Source organism: Haliotis rubra, unplaced genomic scaffold (assembly GCF_003918875.1).
Source record: "Haliotis rubra isolate DU_JTF1 unplaced genomic scaffold, ASM391887v1 Scf1171, whole genome shotgun sequence".
In the NCBI taxonomy this organism is placed as follows: domain Eukaryota; kingdom Metazoa; phylum Mollusca; class Gastropoda; order Lepetellida; family Haliotidae; genus Haliotis; species Haliotis rubra.
In genome coordinates this window covers 105,420-121,174 of record NW_025765083.1, presented here as the reverse complement: position 1 = coordinate 121,174, position 15,755 = coordinate 105,420, and the positions used below count along the sequence as shown (strand labels likewise).

The 15,755-nt window shown below is 38.1% G+C and overlaps 1 protein-coding gene across 1 annotated transcript in view; it reads left to right on the top strand.

The window, feature by feature from the left end:
- LOC124258328 (platelet endothelial aggregation receptor 1-like) overlaps positions 1-15,125 on the top strand; it is a 30,238-nt gene extending 15,113 nt beyond the window's left edge. Inside the window, exon 5 of the mRNA XM_046692417.1 lies at positions 14,945-15,125. Within this exon, the coding sequence (XP_046548373.1) occupies positions 14,945-15,048 (104 nt within the window). The 3' untranslated portion in view covers positions 15,049-15,125. The remainder of the gene's footprint in view (positions 1-14,944) is intronic.
- Positions 15,126-15,755: the final 630 nt, after the last annotated feature.

The window sequence follows — 15,755 nt, the reverse complement described above, 5'->3', positions numbered from 1 at the left end:
CAAACGCCTTTCACCTGATGGTATATTCTACTCATAACAATTTAAGGTGTATGTTAAAGAAGTGTTTAGAATAATAACTAGAAACACTCAAGCAACGCCCTGTAGTATTTCAATGGCGGATCAGATCAGATCGGCGATATGTCATATTTTTCACTCACCTCAAATACACCCTAACAAATTTGTTAAAGTTATAAAACTATCACTATTACTTGCAAACACCTTTCACCTGATGGTATATTCTACTCATAAAAATTAAAGGTGTACGTGAAAGAAGTTTTTAGAACAATAACTAGAAACACTCAAGCAACGCCCTGTAGTATTTCAATGGCGGATCAGATCAGATCGGCAATATGTCATATTTTCACACACCTCAAATACACCTAACAAAAAAATTAAATTATAAAACTATCACTATTACTTGCAAACACCTTTCACCTGATGGGTATATTCCCTCATAAAAATTAAAGGTGTATGTGAAAGAAGTGTTTAGAACAATAACTAGAAACACTCAAGCAACGCCCTGTAGTATTTCAATGGCGGATCAGATCAGATCGGCGATATGTCATATTTTCACTCACCTCAAATACACCCCTAACAAGTTTTTTAAATTATGGAAACTATCACTATTACTTGCAAAACACCTTTCACCTGATGGTATATTCTACTCATAAAAATTAAAGGTGTATGTGAAAGAAGTGTTTAGAACAATAACTAGAAACACTCAAGCAACGCCCTGTACTATTTCAATGGCGGATCAGATCAGATCGGCGATATGTCATATTTTTCACTCACCTCAAATACACCCTAACAAGTTTTTTAAAGTTATAAAACTATCACTATTACTTGCAAACACCTTTCACCTGATGGTATACTCTACTCATAAAAATTAAAGGCGTACGTTAAAAGAAGTGTTTAGAACAATAACTAGAAACACTCAAGCAACGCCCTGTAGTATTTCAATGGCGGATCAGATCAGATCGGCGATATGTCATATTTTTCACTCACCTCAAATACATCCTAACAATTTTTCTAAAATTATGAAACTATCACTATTACTTGCAAACGCCTTTCACCTGATGGTATATTCTACTCATAACAATTTAAGGTGTATGTTAAAGAAGTGTTTAGAATAATAACTAGAAACACTCAAGCAACGCCCTGTAGTATTTCAATGGCGGATCAGATCAGATCGGCGATATGTCATATTTTTCACACACCTAAAATACACCCTAACCATTTTTTTAAATTATAAAACTAACACTATTACTTGCAAACACCTTTCACCTGATGGTATATTCTACTCATAAAAATTAAAGGTGTATGTGAAAGAAGTGTTTAGAACAATAACTAGAAACACTCAAGCAACGCCCTGTAGTATTTCAATGGCGGATCAGATCAGATCGGCGATATGTCATATTTTTCACACACCTCAAATACACCCTAACAAGTTTTTTAAATTATGAAACTATCACTATTACTTGCAAACACCTTTCACCTGATGGTATATTCTACTCATAAAAATTAAAGGTGTATGTGAAAGAAGTGTTTAGAACAATAACTAGAAACACTCAAGCAACGCCCTGTAGTATTTCAATGGCGGATCAGATCAGATCGGCGATATGTCATATTTTTCACTCACCTCAAATACACCCTAACAAGTTTTTTAAAGTTATAAAACTATCACTATTACTTGCAAACACCTTTCACCTGATGGTATATTCTACTCATAAAAATTAAAGGTGTATGTGAAAGAAGTGTTTAGAACAATAACTAGAAACACTCAAGCAACGCCCTGTAGTATTTCAATGGCGGATCAGATCAGATCGGCGATATGTCATATTTTTCACTCACCTCAAATACATCCTAACAATTTTTCTAAAAATTATGAAACTTATCACTATTACTTGCAAACACCTTTCACCTGATGGTATATTCCACTCCATAAAAAATTAAAGGTGGCGTATGTACGTGAAAGTGTTTAGAACAATAACTAGAAACACTCAAGCAACGCCCTGTAGTATTTCAATGGCGGATCAGATCAGATCGGCGATATGTCATATTTTTCACTCACCTCAAATACACCCTAACAAGTTTTTTAAATTATAAAACTATCACTATTACTTGCAAACACCTTTCACCTGATGGTATATTCTACTCATAAAAATTAAAGGTGTATGTTAAAGAAGTGTTTAGAACAATAACTAGAAACACTCAAGCAACGCCCTGTAGTATTTCAATGGCGGATCAGATCAGATCGGCGATATGTCATATTTTTCACTCACCTCAAATACACCCTAACAAGTTTTTTTAAATTATGAAACTATCACTATTACTTGCAAACACCTTTCACCTGATATAGTATATTAGAACGCTAGAACACTCAAGTAACGCTTTTCTGAAATTATTTCTTAATGGCGGGATCAGATCGATTTGCGATATGTTTTCATATTTTTCACTTAAATGTATTCTAATTTTCGCAACCGTTTCAAAACGTTCAACCGAATGTTCGTCGCCTGAAGAAGCGTTTTGCAACGCATAACGAAATACGCAGCCTTTACCAGGATCGATCGATCGGCGATATGTCGCACCGTAAATGCCATCCCACAATTTCGCGAAAACCGTCAGTCAAAACGCTTTTCACCGGATAGAGTTTCATCATAATAATGGTATGGTTTTATGGCGGGAAATAATGGTTTGTCCGAAATATCCAAAGCGTTCGCAAAACGTCGCGGATCGAATGATTCCATGACGCCAATCAGTTCCGTACATTCTTATCAATTTGAAGTTGAAGTTGAGGAAATTTATCGATAATGAAATAATTTCAATCTCCGACGGCAGCTCCTGTCGTTCTGGTATGCGAAAGAACGTCGAATCAAACGGTTCGCCAATGTTCCGAAAGGTCAATTGGTGATCGATTGATCATGTAAGAAATGCAATTTTCATATTCTTCCGCGTTCCATCGTTCAACGGTGAAATCATCAATATCATTCCAGAAATATCGTCTGAGATATGTCCACCGTCGGCGAAGCAGCCAGAATAATAATCAAGAAACGTTCCAGCGCCAGTTCCGTATCATGAACGATCGACGATGATAGCTTTTCGTTCCACGAACCGGAATGTTTTGCACGAAACCGTCACCAGTTCCTTCGCCCTTCGATGGTATTCCATCATGCGAAGAAATGCGTTAGGAATCATGACCGGCAGTTCATCGTGCTGCCCAAATGTCTTTAATGGATATCGATATCCGACGAAGATAGCATTTCTATTCCAACCGGTAAACGTTCCAGTTAATGTCCACCGTCGTATCGTTCCTTCCACCGGATACCGTCGTTAACGGCATAACCGCAAACGAATTCCGGTCAGTTTGCGAACGTGATCGATCTGGCGATATAGTCATGATGCCATCATTCCCAAATATCCGTAATGGTTCTTTCCAAAACATGAAACCATCAGACGTTTTCGACGCGGTGCGATTTTACTGGCGTAATGGTCGTCGCGTAGCGAATGGATAATCGAAATACGTTCCATGATCGATCAGATCTGGCGATATATCAATGTTCACCGTCGTTCCGTCCGATGGCATTCCATCATGGTATGTATGAAGAAGTTTGAATGAATAACCGTTCCATATTAACGTTCCGGCAGCATCGGCCCATGGATTCGATCGATAATTCCGCTGGCGTTTCCATATCCCAAATAGATCCCAATAATTCCGAAACCGTAACGTCTGTTCTGGCGTCCCGAATATGGAATTTCATCGGTGCCCATGGTGGCAGTTGTATTGAATAATAATCGAAACATCGAGCGTTCTGTGAAGAGTTCGAATTTATGGATTCCAGATCGACGGAAGACATCCCAAATATAATCTCAAATCATTTTTAAATTTATACAAACCAGATTCCATTGATTGAAATCCTTCAATTCGACGGATTCACCTTCATGGAAAATTGAAGAAGCAATGGAACGAATCGAAACATTTCCCAAGGAATGTTCGAGTTTCATTTATGATCGATCGATTCGAATATTGATGTTTTTCACCTGAACCACCACTTTATTGTTTTCGAAACACCTTTCACCGATCCCACCGAAAGAAAGCGCCAGAACGAACACCGGAAACGTTCCGCATACCACCAGCGATCGACTGATCATTCGCCCGTCCCAAATGCCTTTGAAAACGCAAACAACCGCCCCGGATGGATTTACCACAAAACAGTGTCGCGAAGCAGCTTAACTCGAACAACGAAACCACCGCCAAATACATCCTAACAATTTTTTCTAAAATTATGAAACTATCACTATTGCGCAAACGCCTTTCACCTGATGGTATATTCTACTCATAACAATTTAAGGTGTATGTTAAAGAAGTGTTTAGAATAATAACTAGAAACACTCAAGCAACGCCCTGTAGTATTTCAATGGCGGATCAGATCAGATCGGCGATATGTCATATTTTTCACTCACCTCAAATACACCCTAACAATTTTTTTAAATTATAAAACTATCACTATTACTTGCAAACACCTTTCACCTGATGGTATATTCTACTCATAAAAATTAAAGGTGTATGTTAAAGAAGTGTTTAGAACAATAACTAGAAACACTCAAGCAACGCCCTGTAGTATTTCAGTGGCGGATCAGATCAGATCGGCGATATGTCATATTTTTCACACACCTCTAATACACCCTAACAATTTTTCTAAAATTATGAAACTAACACTAATACTTGCACACACCTTTCACCTGATGGTATACTCCACTCATAAAAATTAAAGGTGTATGTTAAAGAAGTGTTTAGAATAATAACTAGAAACACTCAAGCATCCTAACCCTGGCCCAGTACTAAATACTTTAAAGATAGTCCACCTAAATGTTTGCAGTCTCAAAGACAAATTAGATGTTATAGAAGTTGAATTTAATTCTTTTGATATCATTTGCATAACTGAAACGTGGTTGCATAAAGACATTCCGAACGATGATATTCTTATACTGGGATTTCAACATCCATTCCGCAAAGATCGAGGGAGTCGCGGGGGCGGTGTGGCTATATATGTTAAAGACAATTTGTATGCGGGGGCATATGCACCAGCTAGACATTGCTGGACTTGAAGCCGTATGGGTTCATGTTAAATGTAAACACCGTACCTACCTCATAAGCTCTACAGAGCTGACCGGAGCATTGCGTACTGGGAATTAATTGATCAGTCAATTGGAAACGCTGTTGATCTTAACTTATTTACCGTTATTACTGGCGACTTTAATGTAGATATTTTAAATGAAAGCAATCGTAAAATTCAATTATTGGAATCCTTACACGGACTTACCCAAATTATTGACAAACCAATTTGAATCACGACGCATTCCAGTACTTTAATTGATCTCATATTTATATCCTCTATGCAAAATGTGCAGGATCGCGGGGTGTTAGACCCTATTTGCAGTGACCATTGTCCGATATATGTTGATATCAAATCTTTTAAACGTAAAATATATGATTATCAACATATGGACGTTAATGGTATGATTTCTGATATCAATAATCTTGACACTAATGACTTATATTCTTAAACAACCACGTGGATGACATAGCAAATAAATTAACGACTATAATAAGGAATACTTGTGACAAGAATATCCCAAATAAAATTGTTACTATTCGACCGTCTGATCCACTTTGGATGAATAACGAAATTGGTGTCCTCCCATTTGCGAGAACTCCCAGTTGTGAGACACATCAGTTAATGGTTCAATGCACACAGGTGGTGCTTCCCCATCCCTACGATGAAAGTGGGAACAGCCCTGTTGCTGAAGAGTACCCGCAGGAGGCATAGTTCATTAATGAGTTAATTAACACAGAAGACATTGTTCGTTGAAGAGCATTTATTGTTTTCAATAGATACTGAATTACTGAAAAGTTTATCGTGAACTGGTGATATAATCTACTTGTTGAAGGCCTGCCATAATGGTGATCGGAAAGAGCAGTCAAAGGTTAATAAATACATTTGGATTAATTGTTACAACAGTTATTGCTAGATTTTTCAATCACTTAAATCTGAGTAGGTAAATTAATTTCTCTTTCAAATGATCCCGAAGTTACCTACACAAAGTGTTTATTTTTTAAAGCCATTTATCTGAGTAGGTTAATTACTTTATCTTTTAGAGTTTCATTAAGTTACCTCCACAAGATTCAGTTAAACAGCTAATCTATAATTAGCTGGGGTTAATCCATTCTATCAGATAGGGGAGTAAGGTATGTTTTCTTTGCTAAGTACCTACTCCACTGTCTCACAACTGGGAGTCTCACAACTGGGAGTTCTCACGAAAGGGAGTAGACCACGAAATTAGATAGCTAATACATAAGCGCAATAGACATCATCAGCTCGCTAAGAGGAAAAATTCTGTTACCCGTTGGGCTCGATTCAGACAAAGTAGAAATAGAGTAATCTCGGCTATCCGAAAAGCGAAAAGAGCGTATGCAAACTAGATGAAACGATAAATCGATCCACTACGGACAAATGTTGGTGGAAATTAGTCAATAATTACGTGAAGAGAAATACAAACAACTATAATTTTCCCCCGTTGATTTTCAATAATGTCGTAAGCGATGATTTACAGGATATAACTGATTCTCTAAATGATTATTTCACTCGGCAATCGCGAGTAGAAAATCCGGATTCAACACCCCCCAATATCAATATAAAGACAATCAATAGTCTATCAGAAATCAATCTTATTAACAGTGAAGTATATGATATCTTAATGAGTGTTAATGCTGTGAAAGCAACCGGCCCCGACGGCATTGGAAATAGAATTCTTAGATTAATTGCTGTCAGTATTTCACCCCTTTTAACGGAACGTTTTAATCTATCACTTCAACAACGCGTATTCCCGGCAAGAAGCAAGCGTTATACCGATTCACAAAAAAGGAAGTGTAAATGATTGTACAAATTACAGACCAGTAGCCTTAACTAGTTGTGCATCTAAAATATTTGAGCGATGTATATTCAAACATGTTTTCAACTATCTCAGAGGCAATAACATCTTATCCAATTTACAGTCAGGTTTCATCCAAGGGGACTCTTGCGTGAATCAGTTGACATATTTGTATAATTTCATAGCCAAGGCAATGGACGAAGGTAAGGAAATACGTGCAGTATTTTGCGATATCATCAAAGCTTTTGATCGAGTATGGCACAAAGGTCTCGTGCATAAGCTAAAATCATGTGGAATCGATGGTTCACTATAACAATGGTTTAAAAGTTATTTAGAATATCGATCCCAGAGTGTAGTCATAAATGGTTATAGTTCTAATATTAAACCGGTAAAAGCTGGCGTCCCGCAGGGTTCTGTTCTAGGACCACTTCTGTTTTTGGTCTACATAAATGATATTGTTGAAGGCATTGACAGTAATATACGATTATTTGCAGATGATACTTCTATCTATGTAATAATAGATGACCCTTACGTAGCGGCGTTTAGTCTGAATAATGATCTACTAAAAATAGCAAACTGGGCAAAAACCTGGAAAATCGATTTCAACCCATCCAAGACTAAAACAGTCTTATTCAGTAGGAAACCAAATTCAAATCCTCATCCAAGCTTGTTTTTCAACGACGTTCGAATTGAAGAAACTTCGAGCCATAAACATTTAGGTATAAATCTTCAAAACGACTGTACATGGGATATACATATAAACGATATCGTTAAGAGAGTCAACCCCATGATAAATTGCTTAAGAAGCCTTAAATATCGACTAACGAGAAACACCCTGAATCGTATGTATACGTCGTTTATAATTCCGATCTTTGACTACTGTAGCCATATTTATGACAATTGTACCAAAAACTCAAGCAACAATCTTGGACAACATGCACTTAGACGCGTTACGTACGATATGTGGAGCTGTTCGCGGCACCAGTCACGATAAAATCTACGCTGAAACATCCTCTGTTTCTCTTCGCGAAAGAAGAAGAATAGCTAAACTAATCACATTTTTCAAAATGTATCATAACAGATTACCCCACTATCTAAACGAACTCGTCCCTCCACTCATCTCTCAAGTCAGTAACTATCCCTTACGTAACGCATCGCTTTTGCAAACTACTGCCTGCCGTACTGCTCTATATGACAATTCATTTCTACCGGACGCTGTAAGTTCATGGAATGCTTTACCGCAAAATATTAAATCTCCTACAGACATCAATGATTTTAAATCTGCTTTAAGTCATAGAGCTAAAGACATTCATTTCGATCCAAATATAGGTTCAAGAGTTTGTCAAATCCTCCACTGTCGCTTAAGGTTAGGATGTAGCGATCTAAACGCTGACAAACGCAACAGACATATATTAGAGAGAGCAGATTGTTTGTGTGGCCACCCTAATGAAGATGCACGTCAGTATTTCTTTGTATGTCCCAGATTTGATGCTGTAAGAATAAATAAATTTTATTATACCAATGGCTTTTCATTAGAAACAATCTTATACCGAACGTCTTCCATGGACCCACAAATTCAATCACATATCTTAAAATCAGTCCATCTATTTATAATTGAAACTAGGCGCTTTAACTGAGCAAGTCATACACTAAAACCTATAATTCTCAAAGCTATACTACTATGGATCCCGACTGCAGATGCCATGAATGTATACACCCATCATGATTTTAAGTTTCCGACTACATGTCATACCATCTACTTTCATTTTAGATATCATCTTTTTTTGTCATGATACTGTTTCATATATCTATGTATATTGGAGCGGTCTTCATATAAGTTCTTTCGAGCTTGTTGACCAATCCAGTTCATGAAAATTCTGTCTTTGCTTTTTCATGAAATAAATATGTTTAAACCAAACACTCAAGCAACGCCCTGTAGCATTTCAATGGCGGATCAGATCAGATCGGCGATATGTCATATTTTTCACACACCTCAAATACACCCTAACAATTTTTTTAAAGTTATAAAACTATCACTATTACTTGTAAACACCTTTCACCTGATGGTATATTCTACTCATAAAAATTAAAGGTGTATGTGAAAGAAGTTTTTAGAACAATAACAAGAAACACTCAAGCAACGCCCTGTAGTATTTCAATGGCGGATCAGATCAGATCGGCAATATGTCATATTTTTCACTCACCTCAAATACACCCTAACATGTTTTTTAAAGTTATGAAACTATCACTATTACTTGTAAACACCTTTCAACTAAAAGAATATTGCCGACTTGAAACTTTACTTCAATCTATTGTACTAATATTGACACTAATAACAATTATTTGACTTAAAATGAAGTGACAGAAAAGGTAACTTATCTTCTACATGTAGGTTTTTAGTTGTCACAACACTGAGCGAATGTAATCAGTTGTTGAAAATAAACCGGGCTCAATCTTAAAAACTAAGCTGCCGCCATATTGGCTACACTGGTCACGTGACGAGCCGAGGCATATGCTAAGGGGCTTTACGAGGAGTGACCACTTCCCGTTATATAGTCTCCCTGGCTAAATGTAGGCACTGAAATTGGTTTCATGAAAAACAAATATCTGAACGATACGCAAAATTGACATCATAGTACTGAAAGTATAATCAGAAGGATAGGGCGATTGTGTTTACTCTTTTTCAACCGACCTTCGCCTCAAAGAAATTGCCTAATATGTACAACAATGTTAACGTGTGACATCACAACCGATGACCGATTTCTTACAAAATGGCCGCTTCGTTGACAAGGTACACAGGACTTTGGGAGGACTCTTCCCTTGATTCAGGGATCGTTTGTACATAAATATGAGATGTAAGTAATCAGAGTGACTCTGACTATCTGTGTATTGTTATATGTTTTCATCGTTTTCATTGTAAGTAAGAGAAGAAGCCAGAAATGCTGATAGTTCCCCATCGTCGTTCTGCGTGATTTTGCGTCTCTTATGGCGTCACGCTGCACGGAAACTTTGAATATTTTCTTATGAAGTATCAAATCGTTGCATTGTATCTATTTATAATTTCCTCTTCCTTGCTATGGTACTCTTTTCATACATATTCTAAATGCATTGAGCCATTGCAAGCAATGAATAGCCGGCTGAATGTCGGAAAATTTTAGAAAATGCGACGCAGTGTAAAATCGGAATTTTGGTTTGTTGACATTTCAAACTAGCGCATTCTTCCAAGCACAGCGTTCGTTTTCACACCCAATATCTTTCGTTTCATTTTATCTAGACAGTGTTGGTATTGGTGACAAAGACCAGTTGTAATTTGATTTTAAAATGTATGGGGAATTCAGTGATGGATTTGTCGCGGCTGACTATGAAATATACGTGATGTAATAGGCGTCTCAATACCGGCCTTCTCGAGACGTGATTTTGTAAACACTATCCAATAATGGCGTTCGTGTATGTATATTTTCGAAAACATCCCAACCGATTCTAGGTTCACCAGCAGCGTTTCAGATTTATCATTAGTGATATCATGAAAAACTGATTTCAATGATCATTAATATGTTATTTTCGAAATTCAATACTCCCAGTAATTATCCGATTTTCACATTTGAAAACATACTGTACAGCACATAATGCTGTGAATCGTGATTTCGTATTGTGTCAAAAATAGCGACATTTACGATGAAGCCTATTTTGAAAGGGTATTAATTTTAAGCACTTTAGCTTTATCTGAGATAATAGTGGATGTAGATAATAGTGGATGTAGATAATAGTGGATGTGGACAATAATGTAGACAATAGTTACTGGTATCCTGAAATAGGAAATTCCCGCAGAATACACAACTGTGAAGTATATTTGTGTACGTGATATTTTTAGAATTTTATTGGACTTCAAAGTGAGGGTTGCAGAGGAAGGACATACAAACCCGCGCAAAAAGTATTCGGACACAAGACGTCATTTCCATAGACTTATATGTTATCACAGTGGAGCATAAATAATTTTCATGAAGTGAGTTTAAGATAGATCTTTGTAAATTTTGACAGGCAAATTTGAAATCATCTCTTCTCTGCGCACATAGTTTCAGTTCAATTTTCCGCCCATTATTTAACTATTGACATCACATTTAGCAACTTACGTATGGTTCCACAATGCCCAAACCCGTAGGCCGCCATGTTCAAGGCGATCACGGCACTGTACATATGTTGATTAAATTGTTGCCTCTTGATGAATAAGCAACGGAAAATTAAACAGAAATTATGCAGTTGTAGGTAAGATGATTCCTCACAAATGTGCAAAATTTGACTTGGATCTTACGAAATTTCAATTCATGAAAATTATTTATGCTACACTAAATTCACATGTTGGTCTATGGAACTTATGTCAAGTGTCCGAATACTTTTCGCACGCAGCTGTATATATGTCCCTGTGGCACCCAGGTTTTTTTAATAAAGTCCAGAGACTCGGCCAGAGCACTAGTGGTGTCGCGGAGTATTCTTGACACACAAGCTCGGGAAACTCCATGGAGATCCCCGATTTCACTGAGGAAAGCCCCTTTTGCAAAATACCCCTTTGAACACAACACTTGCAGTGAGGTCGGAATAGCATGTGAACGCCTTGTAGGTTTGTTCAGTTGGGGCCCTAACCTTCTGCACAGTTAGAAAACAACCACGCCTAAGAAATCTATATCCCGACACCATGTCAACTAGGGGGGTCACGATTCACTCTCACTTCGATTCGATGCGATTATCGATTCAATTCGTTCGATTCGATTAATTTCGATTCGATTCACCAAAGCTGAGGACAAAGTCAAATTTGTTGTAATATCAGTTTAATTTGGCAAACTTTGGAATATTGGCACAATGCACAATTAGAACACTGTCAAAACAAGTTGTCCACAAATATTCACCGAACAAGTGATCATGAAATTAAGTTTCAGTCACGAACTCTGGTGTCAAGTGTTCATTGTGACTGTAATGTTACCGTCAGTCATTTGGAATGATCATGTTCTGCGCAAGGAAGTTTCACTTCAAAGACATGCCCTCTGGGCACTTACAATGTCTCCGGCAGTGGAGCATACCCTCTCACAGGCCACACTTGTAGCAGTGAATTTTCTACATAATTTCTTACGATTTAAGGTGAAATAAACTCTCAGCATTAGAAAGTAAGTACTTTATGAATCGAATCGAAATGGATGCATTTGAAATCGAGATCGAATCGTACATCTATCGATTCGATTTTCGATGAACCGAACCGAATCGTGACCCCCCCTAATGTCAACATCATCCAGAGCGTCGAGCACGTTCGACCTGTCTCAAAATTTCTCAGGTCTTCTTTGTTAGCCCGTTCTAATCACTTGCAGAGCCATAATCGTTGATGTCATCTTTGTAGTGTTTACGACCTCCTAAAGCATTTACGACAGGTCAAATGGGGTCCTAACTTTTGGGCTGTTTACGGCACAGTGTAAACATACGAGGTCTTTGTGAAACGGGGTAAAAAAGTAAGAGGTGGTTTACGACCTGCTTTACGAGGTCGTACCGGTAAGAGGGCTTTGTGTACATCAACTCATCTATTGTATAAACTCATTCTACATATTGTTTCAATCCCCATCACCCTGTACATCAACCTACTCTGCTCAAATCACTAATTAGCAATCCAATGTATATCAACCTTGTCAATTGTTTATACTCACTATGCAGCTATGAATATATTCTCCTTGTTACACTTTGTGTCACTTGCTTGATGACGGTGTTAGTACATGTATAAAGAGAGATAACTAATGTGTAATGTTAAATGATTGTTCTTTGTACGCTCCAAGACATACTTTATATCAATACACCAAAAGATGATTGTAGGCAAAGGTTCTCCCTTGTAAAGATTGTGGTGGACAAAGTTCCCGAGAGGAAAGTTGGGCAAAATTCCTGTGGGCAATGATCCGTACACCGTAATGAATCATGTTCAGTCAGTGGATCGGGTAAACTTTAATTTAATCCTTGTAACGTAGGTGTATGTGGTTTGTATTTATATACTAGCCACATAAAGAAACTGTGCATTGTCAAAATATTATCCCAGTTGATAAGTACGATAACAATGTCAAAGGTACATATAAACTTTAATGGAGGGATCATGAGACCATAACAAGTCGGGAGAATTTCAATTGAAAAGTCAATCACAACGACGTCACGAGTCCACAAGCGGGACAGGGGTCAAACGACCATGTCACAAGCTCAATAACGGGTATGTCCACCATCGGCATTGAGAACAGCAGTGCATCGACGGCGCATAGAGCCTATCAAACGTGCAAGGAAGGCTTGTGGGATGTCACGCCAGATTCTCTCAAGTTCTGTTGCAAGGTCAAGGACGTTATCTGGCGGATGAGGAAAGACGACGTAGACGTCGATCCATCTCGTCTCCAACATGCTCTATCGGGAGAGATCCGGTGAATTTGCAGGCCAAGGCAGTAAGTCAACGTTGTGGTGTTGCCCTGAAGTTGCCCTGAACAATCACCAAAGGAGTTCTTTGGCGTGCTTATTCCACCCCAAATCATCATGGAACCGCTCCAAGACACAGGCCTGTGCATAACGTTCTCCCACGCGTCTATAGGCACGTTGACGTCCATCACTATGGGAAATGTTAAACCTCGACTTATCTGTAAAAAACAACATTTCTCCACCAAAACAAGGGTCTGCGGACATGATTTCGGCACCACATTCGGCGAGCTTGTCGATGACGTTGTGTCAGGATAGGCCGTATGGCGGGACGTCGTGGTCTGATCCCGTGATGACGAAGTCCTGGGATGGTTCGGGCAGTCTGAAACCTGTGGCGAAGATGGGTCACCCTTATCCATCTGTCTTGTCTTGGCGTTGTTACACGTGGACGTCCAGAACGTGGCCGATCGATGACGTCATTTGTGTTCTGGTAGCGCCTCACCAGTGCATAAATGGTGTTCCGGTGGCAGTGGAAATGTGCAGCCACTTGTCGTTGAGACATTCCCCCACGGACCATCCCAATGGCCTCATGACGTTGTGCAGACGTGAGCCTTGGCATGCTATGCGTTTCAATAGCCGATTAATTTTTGAACGATCGCAAGGGCAGGGGTTGAGCTTTCCAAAGTGGCTGTATTGTGTTGCATTCATTTGCTCTGTTTCTCTTTCCCGGAATGCACGTGCAACAACGTATTGCACGTCTCAAGGACGAACCCACTGACGTCACGGGACGTGGCACGTGCATGCATGTTGGATACATGTCACTAATCTCTGAGTTTAAATCCTTATGTGTCTGCACAGTTTCTTTTTGTGCCTAGTATAGGAACAGTGACAGAGGAAAAATATAACATATAAAAAAACATAGTTGCGCTTTTGTGGATAACAACTAAAGCATTAAAACAACTTAAAACGGTATTTTAAAAAATGATAGTGATGCTAGCCGTTAATATATCATCGTTCTTATCATTCAGTCAATGTCAATGTTTGACACATAGAACAAGAAGGATGCAGATTGAGTGAAATTATACTAATATATAGAATTCGTTGTAGTTAATCAGAGGACGGGGAATAGAAAAAAAACCCAACTCACTTTAAACATTTTCCTAGCCTTTAAATATGTATTGAAAGACAATATTTATGCTATCTCTTCACGCGTCAGATGCAGTTGCATTAATATAAAGCATGTGACATGTTAGAAGCATAATATATATCAACTCTATGAACTCAAATAGAACAAAAGATGCTTGAACTAGTTAAGTGATTGAAACAGGGGATCCTTGGGAAAAGGAGAAACTGAAAGAGGTTGTGGTAAATTCATTCCTACATTTACAAAACGTACAAGCTTTGTAAGTATTACAAATTGTACATTTTTGTAAATCACCATTTTTTCTTGTGATTCTTCCGTCTGGATGCTAAGTGATAAAGCAACAAAACTCTTTCCATATCCGTAATCTAAAGAAGAAAACATGACAAAGAATGTCCATGTCAAATGCGTTTGTATGGCAAGGAAACAATTCCTAATCATTCTCTTTTTCAGCTACAGGGAAGCCCTCAGTTTGGTTTGTTCTCTCGGTATCCTCTGCAGTGGTTTTCGTTACAATAGTTGTCGCCATAATAGCGTGTTACAAAAGGAGAGGGTAAGTGGAAACAGTTCAGTGAATGTTCTATATATAGCAGTAACAGACATCGCATTAAGCCCAAACAAACTGTAAAGGTAAAAAAGTCGTGAGTGCTTGTGAGTCAATCCCAACCGCGACCACTGTTTTCTGCAGTGAAGGTGTGCAGTAAATGTGTATGCTTCTCGTCTGTTTTCTTAAAAATGTTAAAGACTGTTTACAGGATTTGTTTACAAAAACACATAGTCATTATGATACAGAAGCCATCACCAAGAACCAAATGTGTATTTGCTTAAAAAGCCTCCGGACCCAATGCACTGAGATTAAAAAACCCCAATATTTTATTAATCGTTAATTCTATGATTATGTGCAATAATTACAATTGTCAGTGAAATAAATGGTTCGGTACATTGTCCGCTAAAATGGTGTGTACTGGGTCCAGCTGAGAAATCAAAACTTGAAATAACGATACTAAAAAAAAATTCCGAGTGACGAGGAATGACGAGTGAATTCATTATATTTCACGATCACTGACAAGTGACTCACAAAACTGAATTCACAAAGGGTAGATAATCCGCTATTCCTCGTCACGAGTAGTTTGTTATCGTGTTGCTCATCGTAAAATATGAACATCTGAATCGATTCTCACAGTCACAGTTAAAATGAGACGAGGCACATACTGTTCGTGTTTTTTAACCACACCAAAACACACTCAAACTAGGTAACGATTCC